The 17929-nt window shown below is 45.0% G+C and overlaps 1 protein-coding gene across 2 annotated transcripts in view; it reads left to right on the top strand.

Moving 5' to 3' along the window:
* Nucleotides 1-17929, top strand: part of VPS13D (vacuolar protein sorting 13 homolog D) — a 283937-nt gene that overhangs the window by 7476 nt on the left and 258532 nt on the right. For both annotated transcript variants that reach the window (XM_023192002.1, XM_023192003.2), the window contains 4 exons: nt 7092-7169; nt 9145-9335; nt 9436-9516; nt 14076-14192. In XM_023192002.1, the coding sequence (XP_023047770.1) occupies nt 7092-7169; nt 9145-9335; nt 9436-9516; nt 14076-14192 (467 nt within the window). The remainder of the gene's footprint in view (nt 1-7091; nt 7170-9144; nt 9336-9435; nt 9517-14075; nt 14193-17929) is intronic.

The following is a 17929-nucleotide window of genomic DNA, read 5'->3' as shown; positions in this document are numbered from 1 at the left end:
TGTATGTGTGTGTGTGTGTGTGTGTGTGTGTGTGTGTGTGTATATGATTGTATCCACATATGAAAAGTAGCAAAATGCAAAGTAACATGAGTTGTTTAAGAATGGAGATAGACTTAAAGACAAATAAACAAAATACAAAGTAACATGAGAGGATCACCTGAAGCCAGGAGTTCAAGACTAGCCTGGGCAACATGGTGAGATCCCTTTTCTACAAAAAAAAAAAAAAAAAAAAAATTAACTGGGTGTGGTGATGCGTGCCTGTGGTCCCAGTTACTTAGGAGGCTGAGGTGGGAGGATCGCTTGAGCTGGAGAGGTTGAGGTTGCATGGAGTTGTGTTCCCTCCACTGCACTCTAGCCTGTGTGACAGAGCAAGACCCTTTCCCCCAAAAAATGTTCACTTGTTCAGTCATTCAAAAACATTTATTGAGGCTGGGTTTGGTGGCTCACACCTGTAATCCTAGCACTTCGGGAGGCCAAGGCCTGAGGATCACCTGAGGCCAGAAGTTTAAGACTAGCCTCGGTGACATGGTGAGATTCCTTCTCTGAAAAAAAAAATTAGCTGAGTGTTGTGGTGCACACCTGTGGTTCCAGCTACTTGGGAGGCTCAGGTGGGAGGATTGCTTGAGCCTAGGAGGTCGAGGCTGCACTGGGCTGTGTTCTTGCCATTGCACTGCAGCCTGGGCAACAGAGCAAGACCCTGTTTCAAAAAATAAAAGTTCATTGTTCAGTCATTCAGAAACATTTATTGATGCTGGGCATGGTGGCTCACACCTGTAATTCCAGCACTTTGGGAGGCCAAGGTGGGCAGATCACTTGAAGCCAGGAGTTCTAGACCAGCCTGGGTAACATGGTGAAACCCCATCTCTACTAAAAATATAAAAGTTAGCAGGGAGAAACTAATATTATTTATTTGTATTGTGAGGATTAAATGAGATAATGTGTATGAAGTGCTTGGACACAGTAAGACCACACTAAATGGTAGCTGCTATTCTTTTCTTTTCTTTTTTTTTTTTTTTCATTTGAGAGAGTCTCACTCTGTTACCCAGGCTAGAGTGCAGTAGTAGGATCATAGCTCACTGCAGCCATGAACTTTTGGGCTCAAGTGATCCTCCTGCCTCAGCCTCCAGGGTAGCTGGGACTATAGGTGCATGCCACCATGCCTGGGTAATTTTTTACTTTTTGTAGACACAGGGTTTCACTATGTTGCCCAGGCTGGTCTGCAACTCTGGGCTCAAGTGATCCTCCTGCTTGACCTCTTAAAGTGCTGGGATTATGGGCATGAACCACCGCATCCATCTTCTTATTCCACCTCTATGGTCCCTGATCTTAGAGGACTGTTAACCTGTTTGGGAGACAAATTATACAGTAATACAAGGGAGTATAGATGAAATGGTTATTCTGGAAATACAGGCATCATGCGAGGGGGTGTGAAGGAAGAGAGCTGTCCATTCTGCCTGTAGGAGTCTGGGAAGGTTATGGAGGTAGCTTTTTGAGTGGATCTTTTTCTTTCTTTCTTTTTTTTTTTTTGGAGACAGGGTCTTGCTCTATCACCCCAGGAGTGCAGTGGCACCATCACGGCTCACTGCACCCTCAACTTCTCTGGGCTCAAGCGATCTTTCCATTTCAGCCTCCTGAGTAGCTGGGACTACAGGCATGTACCACCATAGGTCCAGCTATTTGTTTTATTTTTTTGTAGAGATAGGGTTTTACCATGTTGCCAAGGCTGGTCTTGAACACTTGGGCTCAAGCAGTCCTCCTGCCTTGGCCTCCCAAAGTGCTGGGATTATAGGCGTGAGCCACTGCACCCAGCCTTGAGTGGATTTTAGCAGGATTTCCATAGGTGGCACTGGGCAGGTCCCCACATTCCAGGTGGAATGCGCCCTGTGAGCAGAGGCTGAAAACTTGCAGGGTGTTTTTGAAATGGTTTGGGGCCAGAAGGTAGGTGGCTCACGCTTGTAATCCCAGCACTTTTGGAGGCTGAGGCGGGTGGATCACCTGAGGTCAGGAGTTCAAGACCAGCCTGGCCAAGATGGCGAAACCCCGCTTCTACTAAAAATGTAAAAAAAATTAGCCAGGCACGGTGGCAGGCGCCTATAATCGCAGCTACTTGGGAGGCTAAGGCAGGAGAATCGCTTGAACCCAGGGGGCGGAGGTTGCAGTGAGCTGAGACTGCACCACTGCACTCCAGCCTGGTCGACACAGTGAGACTCTGTCTCAAACAAAAAAAAGAAGGTAGAGGCTGCCAGTACCATGTCAGAGTCTCAACTTCAGCCTGGGGGCATATCGTATATTTGTAACCCAAAACTTCCATTTCCCCTCCTTTTTGTTTTTATAAGCTCTGAACCTTAGGTTGATTCTTTAACCTAGAGCAGAGGGAAGAGAATTCAGTAACCATTAAAATTACTAAGAAATGACCAACCTCTAAATTACTCCCAGTTTAGTGAGTAGATTTCTTGCTAGCCTGAGATGAGGAGTTTTTGGATGAGACATCCGTGAGTAAGTCTGTAATGTCTGCCTGGAGTAAGTGACCAACATTATCATTTTTTTTTTTTTTTTGAGATGGAGTCTCGCTCTGTCGCCCAAACTGGAGTGCAGTGGCCAGATCTCAGCTCACTGCAAGCTCCGCCTTTCGGGTTCATGCCATTCTCCTGCCTCAGCCTCCCGAGTAGCTGGGACTATAGGCGCCCGCCACCTCGCCCGGCTAGTTTTTTTTTGTATCAACATTATCATTTATAAAGCACTCAGTACTTTGGGTGCTTTTCTGCTTGGATCTTTGGAGGGACCTTTCCCTGCAAGGCCAGTCGTGGGTGCATATTTGAGTGGGTGGGGACTAGGAAATCTTCAGTCTTAAACCACGGCCGTGCTGGTTCGCCAGATTCCTTTGCTTTTGGCTTGGTGTAGGCTGTTGTTTCTTCTCATTTTTTCCTTTACATTCTCTCTGTCCTTTCTAGATCTTCTCCTTTGCCCTCCATGCTTCAGCTTTAATTTTTTGTGGTATGAGTTGCCTGTAATTCCCTTTACTTTCCCAAGGTTGTACAGCTGCCAGGGAAGCCCAGAGCTCACCTGCCTTTGTGACAGATTTGGGCATTGAAAAATAAGGTGGTTTGGGCTGGGTGCAGTGGCTCACGCCTGTAATTCCAGCACTTTGGGAGGCCAAGGTGGGTAGATCACTTGAGGTCGGGAGTTCAAGACCAGCCTGATCAATATGGTGAAACCCTGTCTCTACTAAAAATACAGAAAATTAGCCGGGTGTTGTGGCGGGCGCCTGTAGTCGGGAGTAGTAGTAGTCCCAGCTACTTGGGAGGCTGAGACAGGAGAATCACTTGAATTCAGGAGGTAGAGGTTACAGTGAGCCGAGATCGCGCCATTGCACCCTCGCCTGGGCAACAAAAGCGAGACTCCATCTCAAAATAAAAATAAAAATAAGGCGATTCGAAGTGTGAATCATGCTATTCAAAAGAAGAAACTATTGAATTGCCACCTTTAAGTCTATTTCAACTAAGGGAAACGTTTCATGATGTTTTTTCCCCTTATGTTCATTTTCTCCCCAAATGTGGATATAGGGTTGTTTCACTGGGGTTATAAACTTTTCCTTTCCGTTAGTCTTAAGGTATGGTGGTGGGGTGGGGGGGCATGGCCCATGTGGACAAATACTTCTGCAAAAATCAAAAAATAAATTGATTGTATTTGTTCAGAATCTGCCAAGTTGCTAGATTTGAATTTCCTTTTTTTTCCCCCTTTTTCTTTTTAGAGACAGGGTCTAGCTCTGTTACCAAGGCTGGAGTGCAGTTGTGCGATTATAGCTCACTGCAGCCTTGACCTCCTGGGCTCAAGTGATCCTCCTGCCTCAGCCTCCCCAGTAGCTGGGACTACAGGTGCGTGCTACCATGCCTGGCTAATTTTTAAAAATTTATTATAGAGTTGGGGTCTTGCTCTGTTGCCCAGGCTGGTCTTGAACTCCTGGGCTCAAGCGATTTCCCAGCCTCAGCCTCCCAAAGTGCTGGGATTACAGGTGTGAGCTGCCACACCTGGCCTGAATTCTTTAGAAACCAGTAACCCTGGCCGGGCGCGGTGGCTCAAGCCTGTAATCCCAGCACTTTGGGAGGCCGAGACGGGCGGATCACGAGGTCAGGAGATCAAGACCATCCTGGCTAACCCGGTGAATCCCCGTCTCTACTAAAAAATACAGAAAAACTAGCCGGGCGAGGTAGCGGGTGCCTGTAGTCCCAGCTACTGGGGAGGCTGAGGCAGGAGAATGGCGTTAACCCAGGAGGCGGAGCTTGCAGTGAGCCAAGATCCGGCCACTGCACTCCAGCCCGGGCGACAGAGCGAGACCCCGTCTCAAAAAAAAAAAAAAAAAAAAAAAAGAACCAGTAACCCGGAAGTCCTGAACAGTCATTTAAAGGGAAACATAATCACGTTTTCTGCATTATTTTGTACTTGGAGTAAAAGGCTCTCTTGCATTTCTTACCAATTAATGGTTGTTGTCTGTACTCCCTGTTCTTGAAAAATGTGTATCTCAGACAGACTTAGGTTGCTCAAAAATTGCCTTCTGTCGCTCAATTTTGTAAAAACAATCGCAGTGATTTAAGGATGGGGACTCTGCCTTCTCTTTTTGCATTTCCAGTGGCCACCACAGTGCCTTCCACAGAGCAGGGCTCTCTGTATATGTGAGGGCAAGTGGCTTGCATAGCCAGGAGAGTGATGGATCTAGCTGCCCTCTTGTCTATTCACTTTCGGGTTTAAGTCATAAAAGCTGGGTCTGAAAAGAATTTTCAGTGGTGGTCCTGTGTCCGGAATTGGTGGGTTCTTGGTCTCACTGACTTCAAGAATGAAGCTGCGAACCCTTGCGGTGTTACAGTTCTTAAAGATGGGTTGTCGGGAGTTTGGGAGTTTGTTCCTTCAGACGTTCAGTTCAGATGTGTCTGGAGCTGCTTCTTTCTGGTGGGTTCGTGGTCTCGCTGTCAGGAGTGAAGCTGCAGACCTTCGTGGTGAGTGTTGCAGCTCTTAAAGACAGCACGTTTGGAGTTGTTCGTTCTTCCTGGTGGGTTCGTGGTCTCTCTGGCTTCAGGAGTGAAGTTGCAGACCTTCGCGGTGAGTGTTACAGCTCATAAAGGCAGCGTGGATCCAAAGAGTGAGCAGCAGCAAGATTTATTGCAAAGAGCGAAAGAACAAAGCTTCCACAGTGTGGAAAGGGAGGGGAGAGAGTTGCCACTGCTGACTGGGGCAGCCTGCTTTTATTCCCTTATCGGGCCCCACCCACATCCTGCTGATTGGTCCATTTTACAGATAGCTGAGTGGTCTGTTTTGACAGAGTGCTGATTGGTAGGTTTACAATCCAGTTAGACACAGAGTCACAGAGTGCTAGTTAGCTAGATACAGAGTTAGCTAGATACAGAGTACCAACTGGTGCATTTACAAACCTTGAGCTAGACACAGAGTGCTGATTGGTATATTTACGATCCCTGCACTAGACACAGAGTCAGAGTGCTAGTCCTCCAAGTCTCCACTAGGTTAGCTAGATACAGAGTACCAATTGGTGTATTCACAAACCCTGAGCTAGGCACAGAGTGCTGGTGGTGTATTTACAAACCCTGAGCTAGACACAGAGTGATGATTGGTGCACATACCATCCTCTGGCTAGATATAAAAGTTCTTCAAGTCCCCATCCAGTTCAGGAGCCCAGCTGGCTTCACCCAGTGGTTCCTGCAGGGGGCTGCAGGCAGAGCTGCCTGCCAGTGCGGAGCTGCGCCTGCACTCCTCAGTTCTTGGGCTGTGGGCCTCACGGAGCAGGGGGTGGCGCCTGTTGGGGAGGCTCAGGCCGCCTGGGAGCCCACTGCAGGGGGAGGAGCTCGGACACCTCAGGCTGCGGGTCCGGGCCCTGCCCCATGGGGAGGCAGCTAGGGCCTGGTGAGAATTTGAGTGCAGCGCTGGTGGGCCAGCACTGCTGGGGGACCCCGCGCAACCTCTGCAGCTGCTGGCCCGGGTGCTAAGCCCCTCACTGCCCTGGGCCGGTGGTGCCGGCCGGCCGCTCCGTGTGCAGGGCCTGCTGAGTCGGTGCCCGTGTCCACCAGAACTGACACCAACCAGCCGGCGCAGCGTGCAGCCCGGGTTCTTGCCTCTCCCTCCTTACCTCCCGGCAAGCAGAGGGAGGAGGCTCTGGCCTCAGCCAGCCCAGAGAGGGGCTCCCACGGTGCTGTGGCCTGCTGAAGGGCTCCTCAAGCGGCGCCAGAGTGGACGCTGAGGCCGAGGGGGCGCTGAGGGGTGCTAGCACATTGTCACCTCTCAGTCCTGTTCCTTCCTTTGCTTTCTGATCGGTTATTACACTTGTAAGTAGAGGTGCTAAGAAGTTCTCCCAGAAGAGAAGAGTATAATTCCTTTTGAAGACCAGTTTCATTTAATTAGATCATAGACTTTTGAATACTGTATGCGCTATACTCATTTTGGGGAGGGATTGAGGGTGGAAGGAACTTGTTAGAAACTGCAAATTTCTGTGCTTCAATCCCAGAGATTCTGAGTTAGTTGGTCTGTGGGTGGGGTCCAGGAGCCTGCATTTCATCCTAGGTGAGTCAGATTTTGATGTTCCTCTGGTAAATATTAGCCTAAGTGAGGGGTCAGCAAAGGGGCCAGCGGGCCAGATCTGGCCTGCAGACTAAGAATGGGTTTTGCATTTTTAAGGGTTCATAAAAAAAAAAAAAAAAAGGAGAATACACAACGGACATCATATAAACCCTAAAATATTTACTATCTGGCCTGTTAGAGAAAATGTAACTCTTGGTCATAACTCTTCATCAGCACCTAAGCTTCAGCTCTCATGTAGATGTTAGAGCAGATGGCCTGGAAATTCGTTTAGATGAAGCGTATGGGCTGGTGGTAGCACTACACATGATATAGCCTGTTCTAGATGTAAAACTTTCCCTTTAACCTACGCATGATATAACCTGTTCTAGATGTAAAACTTTAACCTACAGATGATGTAGCCTGTTCTAGATGTAAAACTTTCCCTTTAACCTTCAATGCTTTACACACAGGAGTAGGTGGCCTACTGTATTTGTTAAAAGGGTATTTCATGATGCTGTTTTTATTTTTAGGTGCTGTTGAATTAGAAAACTTGCCATTAAAGAAAGATGCCTTGAAAGAATTGGAATTACCATTTGAAGTCAAAGCTGGTATGTGGAACTAAAGGACGGGGAGGAAATTTGAGTCTTAAATTGTTTGGGATGTGAAAACTGAGAGCCCTGGAGTTTGTATAGATTTGACCAGTTAGAGGAAGGATATAGCAAATGTTAGAGTTTATGCCAGTCTTAGAGTGTGGTCTTTGGGCCGCTCTTATCAGGATGACCTTGTGATGGTGGTAGGGAGGTCAGGTGATCCCCAGACCGACTGAATCAGAATCTCTGAGGGAATGTCATTGAACCTACGTGTTTAATAAGCACTCCAGGTGATTCTTATGTTTCCTAAAATGTGAGAACCACTGTTCTACATTCAGGGTTTCCTTTTCTTTCCCCTTTCATTTTTCTTTTTCTTTTTTCTTTTCCTTTTTTTTTTTTTTGAGACGGAGTCTCGCTCTGTCACCCAGGCTGGAGTGTCGTGGTGCGATCTCGGCTCACTGCAACTTCTGCCTCTCGGATTCAAGCAGTTCTTCTGCCTCAGCCTCCAGAGCAGCTGGGACTATAGGTGTGCCCCACCACGCCCGGCTAATTTTTTTGTATTTTTAGTAGAGACGAGGTTTCACCTTGTTGGCCAGGCTGGTCTTGAACTCCTGACCTCAGGTGTTCTGCCTGCCTTGGCCTCCCAAAGTGCTGGGATTACAGGCGTGAGCCACCACACCTGGCCTCCATTCATTCATTCATTTATTTATGACAGGGTCTTGCTTTGTCACCCAGGCTGGAGTGCAGGAATGCTATCATAGCTCACTACAGCTTTGAACTTCCAGGCTAAAGAGATCCTCCTGCCTCAGCTTCCCCAACTATTACTTGAAATGGTTGAATACAGCTACGTGCTACCAAGCCCAGCTAAATTTCTGAATTTATTACTGGATTACACAGTTGATCACTTGATGTTGTCATTAAAAATACCATTGTTGGACTGGGCTTGGTGGCTTTCACCTGGCATCCCAGCACTTTGAGAGGTTGAGGCAGGAGGATCACTTGAGGCCGGGAGTTCAAGACCAGCCTGGGCAACATAGCTTTACTCCTATAAATTGAATATAAAGAAAGCTTGTATTCTAGGAGGTTTGGCTAGAAATGGAAGAACTTGGGAAATAAGTATCACAATTCTACCGAGCCGTTTGGCTTTCTCATCAGCCCAGGTTCTCATGAAGAATCAGAATTCTTTTTTTTTTTTTTTTTTTTTTGAGATGGAGTCTCGCTCTGTCGCCCAGGCTGGAGTGCAGTGGCCGGATCTCAGCTCACTGCAAGCTCTGCCTCCCGGGTTCATGCCATTCTCGTGCCTCAGCCTCCCGAGTAGCTGGGACTACAGGCGCCCGCCACCTCGCCCGGCTAGTTTTTTGTATTTTTTAGTAGAGACGGGGTTTCACCGTGTTAGCCAGGATGGTCTCGATCTCCTGACCTCGTGATCCGCCCGTCTCGGCCTCCCAAAGTGCTGGGATTACAGGCTTGAGCCACCGCGCCCGGCCTAGAATCAGAATTCTTTATTGAGAGAAGGCCAGTGCCATGTTACCTACGTTTCAGTTTGTGGTGGGGATATTCAAGATTGGATATATCATAGGTCTGATGACTCCCAACTAGTACTTATCAACCAGACAATGAACAATGAGCAATACATGAGTTTAGTGTCCATGGGCTTGTGTGGGACCCGGGGAAGAAAGACACTCTAAGGAAGTGTAAGATGTACTCCACTTGGAAAAGGAGATGGTTTCTAGAGGAGGGATGTTACTGTTGATGTGGTGAAGTCTTCACAAACTTTTTCCAGCTTATATAAGTGATTATACCTTGTTCTTACAGATGTCAGCCTCCTAACACTTGTTTCACATGTGCAAGAGCCTGCTGGCTGTTGTTTTAAATAAAAAAAAAAAAGTAATAACAGCAATCCATGCTCCTTAAACAAAATTGTGAAAATACCAAAAAATGGAAAGAATTAAAAATGTACAGACAGTGAACGAGACTTTCCTTCTCCTTCCAGGCTTCATTGGGAAAGTAACCCTTCAGATTCCCTTTTATCGCCCCCATGTGGACCCTTGGGTGATCTCCATCTCCAGCCTTCACTTAATTGGAGCCCCGGAAAAAATACAGGATTTCAATGATGAAAAGGAGAAGCTGTTGGAAAGGGAACGCAAGAAAGCACTACTTCAAGCCCTGGAGGAGAAATGGAAGGCAAGGCAGAGATCTTTTGGGCCATAAGAGCAGTTGTGGTGACACGTGTAAGATGAGTAAGAACACTAGATTGACCTAACTCTGACTCTTGCCTTTGTAGAATGAACGCCAGCAGAAAGGGGAGTCCTATTGGTATTCAGTTACTGCCTCCGTAGTTACGAGGATTGTGGAGAATATTGAAGTAAGTCCTGCTGACTTTCATAAAAGTGTCAACATGGGAGGGATTTCTCAGGTTTAAATGTGTTTCTCTTCTTAGTTTCTCGTTTCTCGTGGGTTCAGCTGATCTAAGGTGTAGATGGGGCTGGCTGCTCAGGTCTGCCCTTTTGTAGGCTGTGCCAAGGGGAAAACCTGAAAAGCAAGTCCTGTGCTCTGTGGCAGACATAGAGTTTTCTTGCTTCAGCTGGCATGAGAAGGAGTTTTCACATCTCTTCCATTTCACTTCCTGCACTTCTTTTTGAATGTTGGAATCCCACCTGCTAAAGGATTTATCTCGTAAGAATCCAGGTTATTTGAGCCTTGACGACTATATGGCTTCAGGGCAAATCACTTCACCTCTCTGGTCTCAATTTCTTCACCTGTAAAATGAGAGAGGTTGGATGCCTCGTCTCTAGTTGATGACATAGTGAGTTGTGAAATTGCGAACAGCTCACTAAGATACCTAACCTCTTGCTGGTGTATCTGGTGGCAATTTGACGAGTTACAGGACTGGGGCTGTTGGCCTTGGCCATGTTTTCTACTTCAATTATAATTTTGTTTCATCCTCAAAAACTTGATCAGGGTCCCACTGATTTTCATGAGTGTTATAAGACTTTGTCCATACTTACTACCTTTAGAATTTTCTTGCAGGGCCAATGTGACACAGGCCAGATGTGTTCAGTGTATGTCATGTTCCCAAAAATTACAGTCTGAGGTTTTTGGTTTCATAACTTTCCTAACTTTGACAAACAAATTTTAAAAGATTAGTCATTATTTTTATTTTATCTTAGTTTAAATAATTTTATTGAGATACAGTTCTTATACCAGAAAGTTCAGTCTTTTAAAGTGTACAATTTAGTGTTTTTTTAGTATATTTACAAGGTTGTGCATTGGTCACTGCTAAATAATTCCAGAACATTTTCATCATTCCAATTGGTAGTCACTGCCAAAGCTGGGCTTGTTGGCATGTACCTGTAATCCCGGCTACTTGGAAGGCTGGGGCAGGTGGATGACTTGAGCCCAGGAGTTGGGCTGCAAGGCTGTAGTGAGCTATAATAGTGCCCCTGCACCCCAGTCTGGACAACAGACCAAGACCCTGTATCTTAAAAAAATAATAATAATTAAAAAAAGTAGTCATTGCCAATTCCCCTCTTCCTTCAGCTCCTGTCAATCACTAATCTACTTTCTCTCTAGATTTGCCTATTCTAGACATTTCATCTAAATGGAATCACATGATATATGGCCTGGCCGTTTTCACTTGACATGATGTTTTCAAGGGTCATCTGTGTAGTAGCATGTTTCAGCACTTCATTCCTTTTTATGACTGAATCATATATTCCATTGTATGGATTGTCAAAGATTAAACAAAGCCGGACGTCAGAGCAATAAAAACAGATTTTACTCAGTAACTACTGACATCCGAGCTCCAGGCTGACTTGTGTGGAGGTAGCTGGGCCTTTTAAAGGGAGCTTGAGGGTGCAGGGAGGTGGAGTGAGTGGGTATTCAAGTGAAAAATTACAAGGCGTTGGTTGCTGTGAATGTCATTAGGCTAGCTGTGTCTGCTGGCAGTGATCAAAGTTAGGATTCGATCCTCCCTCAGACTGAGAGATTGAGGCCCTACCTTTCCTGATGATTACATTTCAAAGGAATGGCTTTCAGGTCCTTGAGAAAGAGACTCCTGAGCTGTAGGAGATACAAGTTGAGCGTCCCAAATCCAAAAATCCGAAATCCTCCAAAGTCTGACGCTTTTTGAGTGCCTACATGATACTCAAAGGAAATGCTCATTGGAGCATTTTGGAGTTTGGATTTTTGGATTTGGGATACTCAGCCGGTTAAGTATAATGCAGATATTTCAAAATCCCCCCAAAAATGAAATCCAAAACACTTCTTGTCCCAAGCCTTTCAGATGAGGGATACTCGACCTATACATACACATCTCTCAAAGAAATGGCACAATTGAATTGCTCTGTAAACCTATAAACCCTTTTCAGTAAATATGCTATAAGAAAGGGAGGTCAGGGGCCTATGTCAGGTGTTGACTGGAATAAAGGGTACGTTCTTTTGATAGTCCTGAGCTTCACCAGGCAGGAACTCAGTAGGGGACTGTGTTGTCCCCCGGACACGGCCTCAGGCTGCCAGAAGCCATATTAAAGTTGGTCAAATCTCTTTTGAAGGGAATGTTCTTGTTGAGAGTTCTTGCGTTTCTCAGGACATGTGACATTTTGTTTATTCATTCGTGAGTTGCTGGACATTGGGGTTGGCTCTCCTTTTTGCTCTTATGAATAATATTGCTGTAAACATTTGTGTATAGGATTTTGGGTGAACATGTTTTCAGTTGTCTCAAATAGATATCTCGGAGTAGAATTGCTGAATGATGGGTTAACTCTGTTTACTTTTTGAGGAATTACCAAACTGTTTTCCAAAGAGGCTGCACTATTTTACGATTTCACCAGCAATGTATGAGCGTTTTGTTTCTCCATATCCTCATCAACATTTATTATTGATTATGGGGCTGGGCACGGTGGCTCATGCCTATAATCCCAGCACTTTGGGAGGCCAAGGCAAGCAGATCACTTGAGGTCAGGAGTTCGAAACCAGCCTAAAATACAAAATTAGCTAGACATGGTGGCATGTGCCTGTCCTCCCAGCTGCTTGGTGGGGAGGCTAAGGCAGGAGAATCACTTGAACCCGGGAGGCGGAGGTTGCAGTGACCCAAGATCATACCACTGTACTCCAGCCTGGGCAACAAAGCGAGACTTCATCTCAAGAAGAAAAGCCTGCAGAAATGGTGAGACAGCATTTTCTCTAACACCATTTAGGACATAAAGAAAAAAAGTAACCAAAAAAAAAAAAAAAAAAAACCAAAAAGCAAACATTTGTTGTTGATTGTGTACTAGTGGGTGTGAAATAATGGTCTTGCTGTGGTTTTGGTTTGCATTTTCTTAATGGCTAAGGATACTGAATATTTTTCCATATATTTACTGGCCACTTGTGTATCTATTTTTTTGGAGAATGTCTATTTGAATCCTTTGCCACAATTTATTTATTTATTTATTTATTTATTTATTTATTTATTTATTTATTTAGTTTTTTGAGATGGAGTCTTTCTCTGTTACCCAGCCTGGAGTGCAGTGGCGCGATCTCAGCTCACAGCAACCTCTGCCTCCCGGGTTCAAGCAATTTTCCTGCCTCAGCCTCCTGAGTAGCTGGGATTACAGGCCTGCACTATCATGCCTGGCTAATTTTTTTTTTTTTTTTTGAGACAGTCTCGCTCTGTTGCGTACGCTGGAGTGCAGTGGCGCGATCCTCGCTCACTGCAAACTCTGCCTCCCGGGTTCACGCCATTCTCCTGCCTCAGCCTCCTGAGTAGCTGGGATTATAGGTGCCTGCCACCATGCCCAGCTAATTTTTTTTGTGTTTTTAGTACAAACAGGGTTTCACCATGTTGGCCAGTCTGGTCTTGAACTCCTGACCTCAGGTGATCCACCTTCCTTGGCGTCCCGAAGTGCTGGGATTACAAGAGTGATCCACTGCGCCCAGCCATCCTTTGCCTATTTTACAAATCAGTTTATGTTTTTATTGTTGAGTTATAAGAGCTCTCTGTATATTCTGAATACCAGATTCTTATCAGATTTGCAAATACTTTCTCCCATTCTGTGGATTGTCTTTTCACTTTCTGTTATTGTTATTATTAAGGCATAATCTCTGTTGCCTGGGCTGGAGTGCAATGGCGCCATCGTACCTTACTGCAGCCTTCATCTCCTGGGCTCATACAATCCTCCTGCCTCAGCCTCCTGAGTAGCTGAGACTCCAGACTTGTGCCATCATACCTGGCTATTTAAAAAAAATTTTTAGTAGAAGTGAGGTCTTGCTATGTGGCTTAGGCTGGTCTCTAACTCTTGGGTTCAAGTAATATTCCTGCCTCAGCTTCCCAAAGTGCTGGGATTATAGGCATGAACCACTGTGCTCAGCCTGTTATTATTTTTTAATTCATTGAAGCAGAGTGCCTTTTCTGTAGCCCACTTACAGGGAGGGGCTAAGGGAAATAAATACATACATATGTACATACATACAAAGTTTATGTGCCGTGCTGGTTTCCTTGGTCCAGATGTGGGGACATAGAGGCAAGATGAAGATATCAGCAGAGCAGGAGGAACAATTGTCTTGTATACAATGGCTTTACTTTCTTTAATTTCTTTTTAAAAGATGTCTTCTGAGATGATTTAATTAAAGTATTGGAGCTCTTTTGGTAAAAACAAATCACAAGAGAGTTATTATAACATAATATAACATATTATAACATAACATAACAAGAGAGTTATTGTAACACTCTTAGGAACTTACAGGATACTGGATATGTGTGTGATGTGTTTGTATAAAGTGCCTGCTGTGGTTTCCTTTAGTGGCTCAAAGGCTCAAGGGCAGTTTGACCCCTAACTATAGTATTTCACCCATAGCAGTTATTTAAATGCTTTTTCTTTTTTCTTTTTTTTGGAACACTATTCTGCAGGTGCATCAGCTGTTTTTTCTTTTTTCTCTTTGCAGTTAAAAATTCAAGATGTCCATTTACGCTTTGAAGATGGTGTCACCAATCCCTCCCATCCTTTTGCATTTGGCATCTGCATTAAGAATGTGTCCATGCAAAATGCTGTGAATGAGCCTGTGAGTATGAAATGTGTTGACAAAGCAGGAAGAAAGCCATGCTCTAGGAATCTGCGGCTCTGCCTTTTGCCATTTTGTGTTATGTAAATGAATCACATTCTTTTCCGTTGCCTTCTGTGGCAGGGCATGGGTGTCTCGTGTGTGTTTGCAGCAAATCAAATTTGCTGACATAGGGAAACAGGTAATTTTCTCTGACCTTTGGTTATATCACTTTCATTTTATGCACAAAGAAACTAAGAGGCAGAAAGGATTTTGTGTTTGATTTTCTTCTCGTGTGACGTACACTCCCTGGGTAAACTCACAGTTTACTCCCTGGGTAAACTCATAGTTGTAGCTACCACCAGAGAATATTTGCTAATGGCTTCCACATTTTGAATTCCATTCTCCACCCTTTGACCTTCATATTCGTGGTTTTCTTAAAACTACTGCTTGTCTAAAAACACACTCTCTTTCTTCACACGCTACACAAAAAACAACATTTTTGACACCAGGTGTGTGAGGGTTTTCCTTGACACACAAGCAATTCTCCATCACATACTAACTTGGTATCCTGTCGTTCAACTCAATTCTGACACTAATGGGTTACTGCATACCCCGCCAGGTAAGGGCTCAGTCCCATAGGACCACCCCCCACTTCAGATGTGAGTCACAAGGCCCAGGTTGTGACCTGTGCTTCTGACTAGAAGTTGGAGTTCCCACAATTCCCCTCCTCAGGTTTGGTAATTTGCTAGGATGGCTCACAGAACTCAGGGTAACACTTTACTTAGGTTTGCTGGTTTATAATAAAAGATGCGATGAGGATACAGGTGAATATCTAGATAAAGAGGGCCACGCCCTGCTCCAGTGTTCAGCAACTTGGAAGCTTAGCAGATCTCATGGTTCAAAGTTTTTATGCAGCTTAATCTCCAGCGCCACCAACCAGAGGTCAGTGAGTGGCACTGAAAGGCCCAACCCTCTAATTACTTGATCTTTTCGTGATGAGCCCCATCTTGAGGCTGTCTAGGGACCCCATCAAAAGTCACTTAATTAGCATATACTGAGGTGTGATCATGAGGGTTTTTAGGAACAATGACACTCCTGTCAGGAACTTCCAAGGGTTTTAGGAACCCTGTGTGAGGAACCTGGGACAAAGATCAAATATATTTCATGTTATACCACAGCTTGTCATAACTACTAGAATGATCCTGTGTATTCCATCTGCCCATTTTGTCCCCTAAACGAAGTGTTTTTCTTTATTTCCTAACATTTTACTGAATGTAAAAACCAATAATAACTAACAGTTTTGAGTACTTTTATATGACAGGCACTGTTCTTAGCACTTTCCATGATTTAACTCATTCAGTTCGCCTTGATTTTCACCACTGCTGTGATCCTAATAACCCTACTAAGGACACTGCAGCGTAAGAGGTGGAGTGAAAAGTGGAACCAGGCCTTGAACGCAGGTGGACCAACTCTAAATTAGGGCTTCGCAAACTATGACCTGTGGCCAAGTCTGGCTTCTCACCTGTTTTTGTAAATAAAGTTTTTTTAGATCCCAGCCATGCTCATTAGTGTTGTCCACGGTGGAGTACTGTAGTTGCAGCAGAGACTGCATGGCCTGCAGAGCCTAAGCTGTTGACTCTCTGGCCCTTTATGAAAGACTATGCCATCCCTGCTCCTCACCCTGTGCTCTTGCCTGCCACACTGATCTCTAGAAGCTGTGTGCTCCTCCTTTCACTTCTTACACTTCAATTTCCATATCTAGTTATTCACAGGGTCCTGCTACTTTTTCCTACAAAGCATTTCAAACATAGCTCTTCCTGTCCATCCTCATATGACGGTCACCCTGCAGATGTTGTCACGTTTTACCTGGACTAATGAAATACCCTGTTCTGTGATCTCCAGGATCTTTCTATTTGTCCTGTACCAATGCTTTCCAGTGTTTTCCATGTCAGAACCCACATAGTAAAAAGATAGTATTTGTACAGTACACGGGGGCAAATGGCTGTGGCTGCTTGGGGCTGGAAGTGGCCAGCTCAGAGTAACCACATGTTTCTAAGATGTAACTTGATCCCATACACTGGCTCATACTTGAGGCATTCATAACTCATTTTTTTCTGGCACACTGAAGGGAAAGCCCGACTTTACACCGTCACCAGACTTCTTTTTCTGAAACACATACCTGATCATGTTACCTGCCTGCATCAAAACGTTCAGCAGCTCTGCATCACTTAAGGCCTGAAGTCCAAACACCTTAGCATGGCATAAACTTCCTTTCCTAATGAATTTGATAACTAGGGCAGCCCTAACAGATTGCCACAAACCAGATGGCTTAAAGCAACGTACATTTATTCTCTAGACGAGAGGTCTGAAGTCAAGGGGTTGTGGCCAGATCAGTCCCTTCTGGAAGCTGAGGGAGAAACTGTCCCGTGCATCTCTCCTTGGCTAGCTGCTGGTGGTCATTGAGCTTGCTCAGCTTGCAGGTGCTTCACGCAGCCTCTGCCTCCGTCTTCACATGGCCTTCTCCCTGTGTCGTTTTTCTTCTTGTAAGGACAATACCCGTTAGATGAGGGCCTCCACTAAACCAGTATGACCTCTTAATTTGATTACATCTGCAAAGACATAATTTTCAAATGAGGTTACATACACGCTTCTGCGTGGTTGTGACTTTTTTTTTTTTTTTTGGGAAGGGAGGACACCGTTCAACCCAGTGTACCTAGTAACATTCCAAGCTACTTTTCTCAACTCTTAGCTAACTCCTCATCCCAAATATGTCTTCATCCACATGTACCAATACTGCCCCCACCCCACACATCCAGTGTTCCAGTTACACAGATAGACTCACTGTTCCCTGAAGATACCAGGCCTTTTGCACGGTCGCCCTTCCATATCCTCAGGTTCCATATCCATGATTCTACCAACAGAGGATCAAAAATAATCCCCCTCTGGCTGGGTGCAGGGGCTCACGCCTGTCATCCCAGCACTTTGGGAGGCCGAGGCGGGCAGATCGCCTGAGCTCACAAATTCAAGACCAGTCTGGGAAACATGGTGAAACCCCATCTCTATTAAAAATAAAAAAAATTAGCCGGGCGTGGTGGCGCATGCCTGTAATCCCAGCTACTCAGGAGACCGAGGCAGGAGAATCACTTGAACCCGGGAGGTGGAGGTTGCAGTGAGCCAAGATCGTGCCATTGTACTCCAACCTGGGCAATAAGAGTGAAACTCCATCTCAAAAAAAAAAAAAAAAAAAAAAAGAAAATTCAGTATAACAATGATTTACATAGCATTTACATTGTATAAGGTATTGTAAGTAATCTAGAGATGATTTAAAGTGTATAGGGAGGATATATGGGTAGGTTGTGTGCAAAGACTATGCCATTTTAAGAGACTCAAGCATTTGCAGATTTTTGTATCTTTGGGGTTCCTGGAACCAACTCCCTGTGGATACTGAGAGAGGACTGTATGGTTGACCCAGCCCTTTCCTCCCACTTGACCATTTGCCTGAAACTTTTACATCTTTTGACAGTCATCTGCACAGTGACATTTTCTTGTTTGCTCATAGCATCATACAGATTTTTCTTCTGCTTCCCTCTGTGTCATTAAAATTATGTATTTCCATGTTTGTATCCCCAGTTAGCTAGATTTTGAACTCTGTAAGAGCAGAAGGATGTTTTGAGTTATATATCCACAGCACCTCGTAAAGTACCTGACACATGATTTTTTACAAATGGTTTGTTGAATGAATGACATTCATGAAT

The sequence above is a fragment of the Piliocolobus tephrosceles genome, chromosome 1 (assembly GCF_002776525.5).
Source record: "Piliocolobus tephrosceles isolate RC106 chromosome 1, ASM277652v3, whole genome shotgun sequence".
In the NCBI taxonomy this organism is placed as follows: Eukaryota; Metazoa; Chordata; class Mammalia; order Primates; family Cercopithecidae; genus Piliocolobus; species Piliocolobus tephrosceles.
Note: the sequence above shows the minus strand (reverse complement) of the source record. Positions and strands in the feature narration are given on the sequence as shown.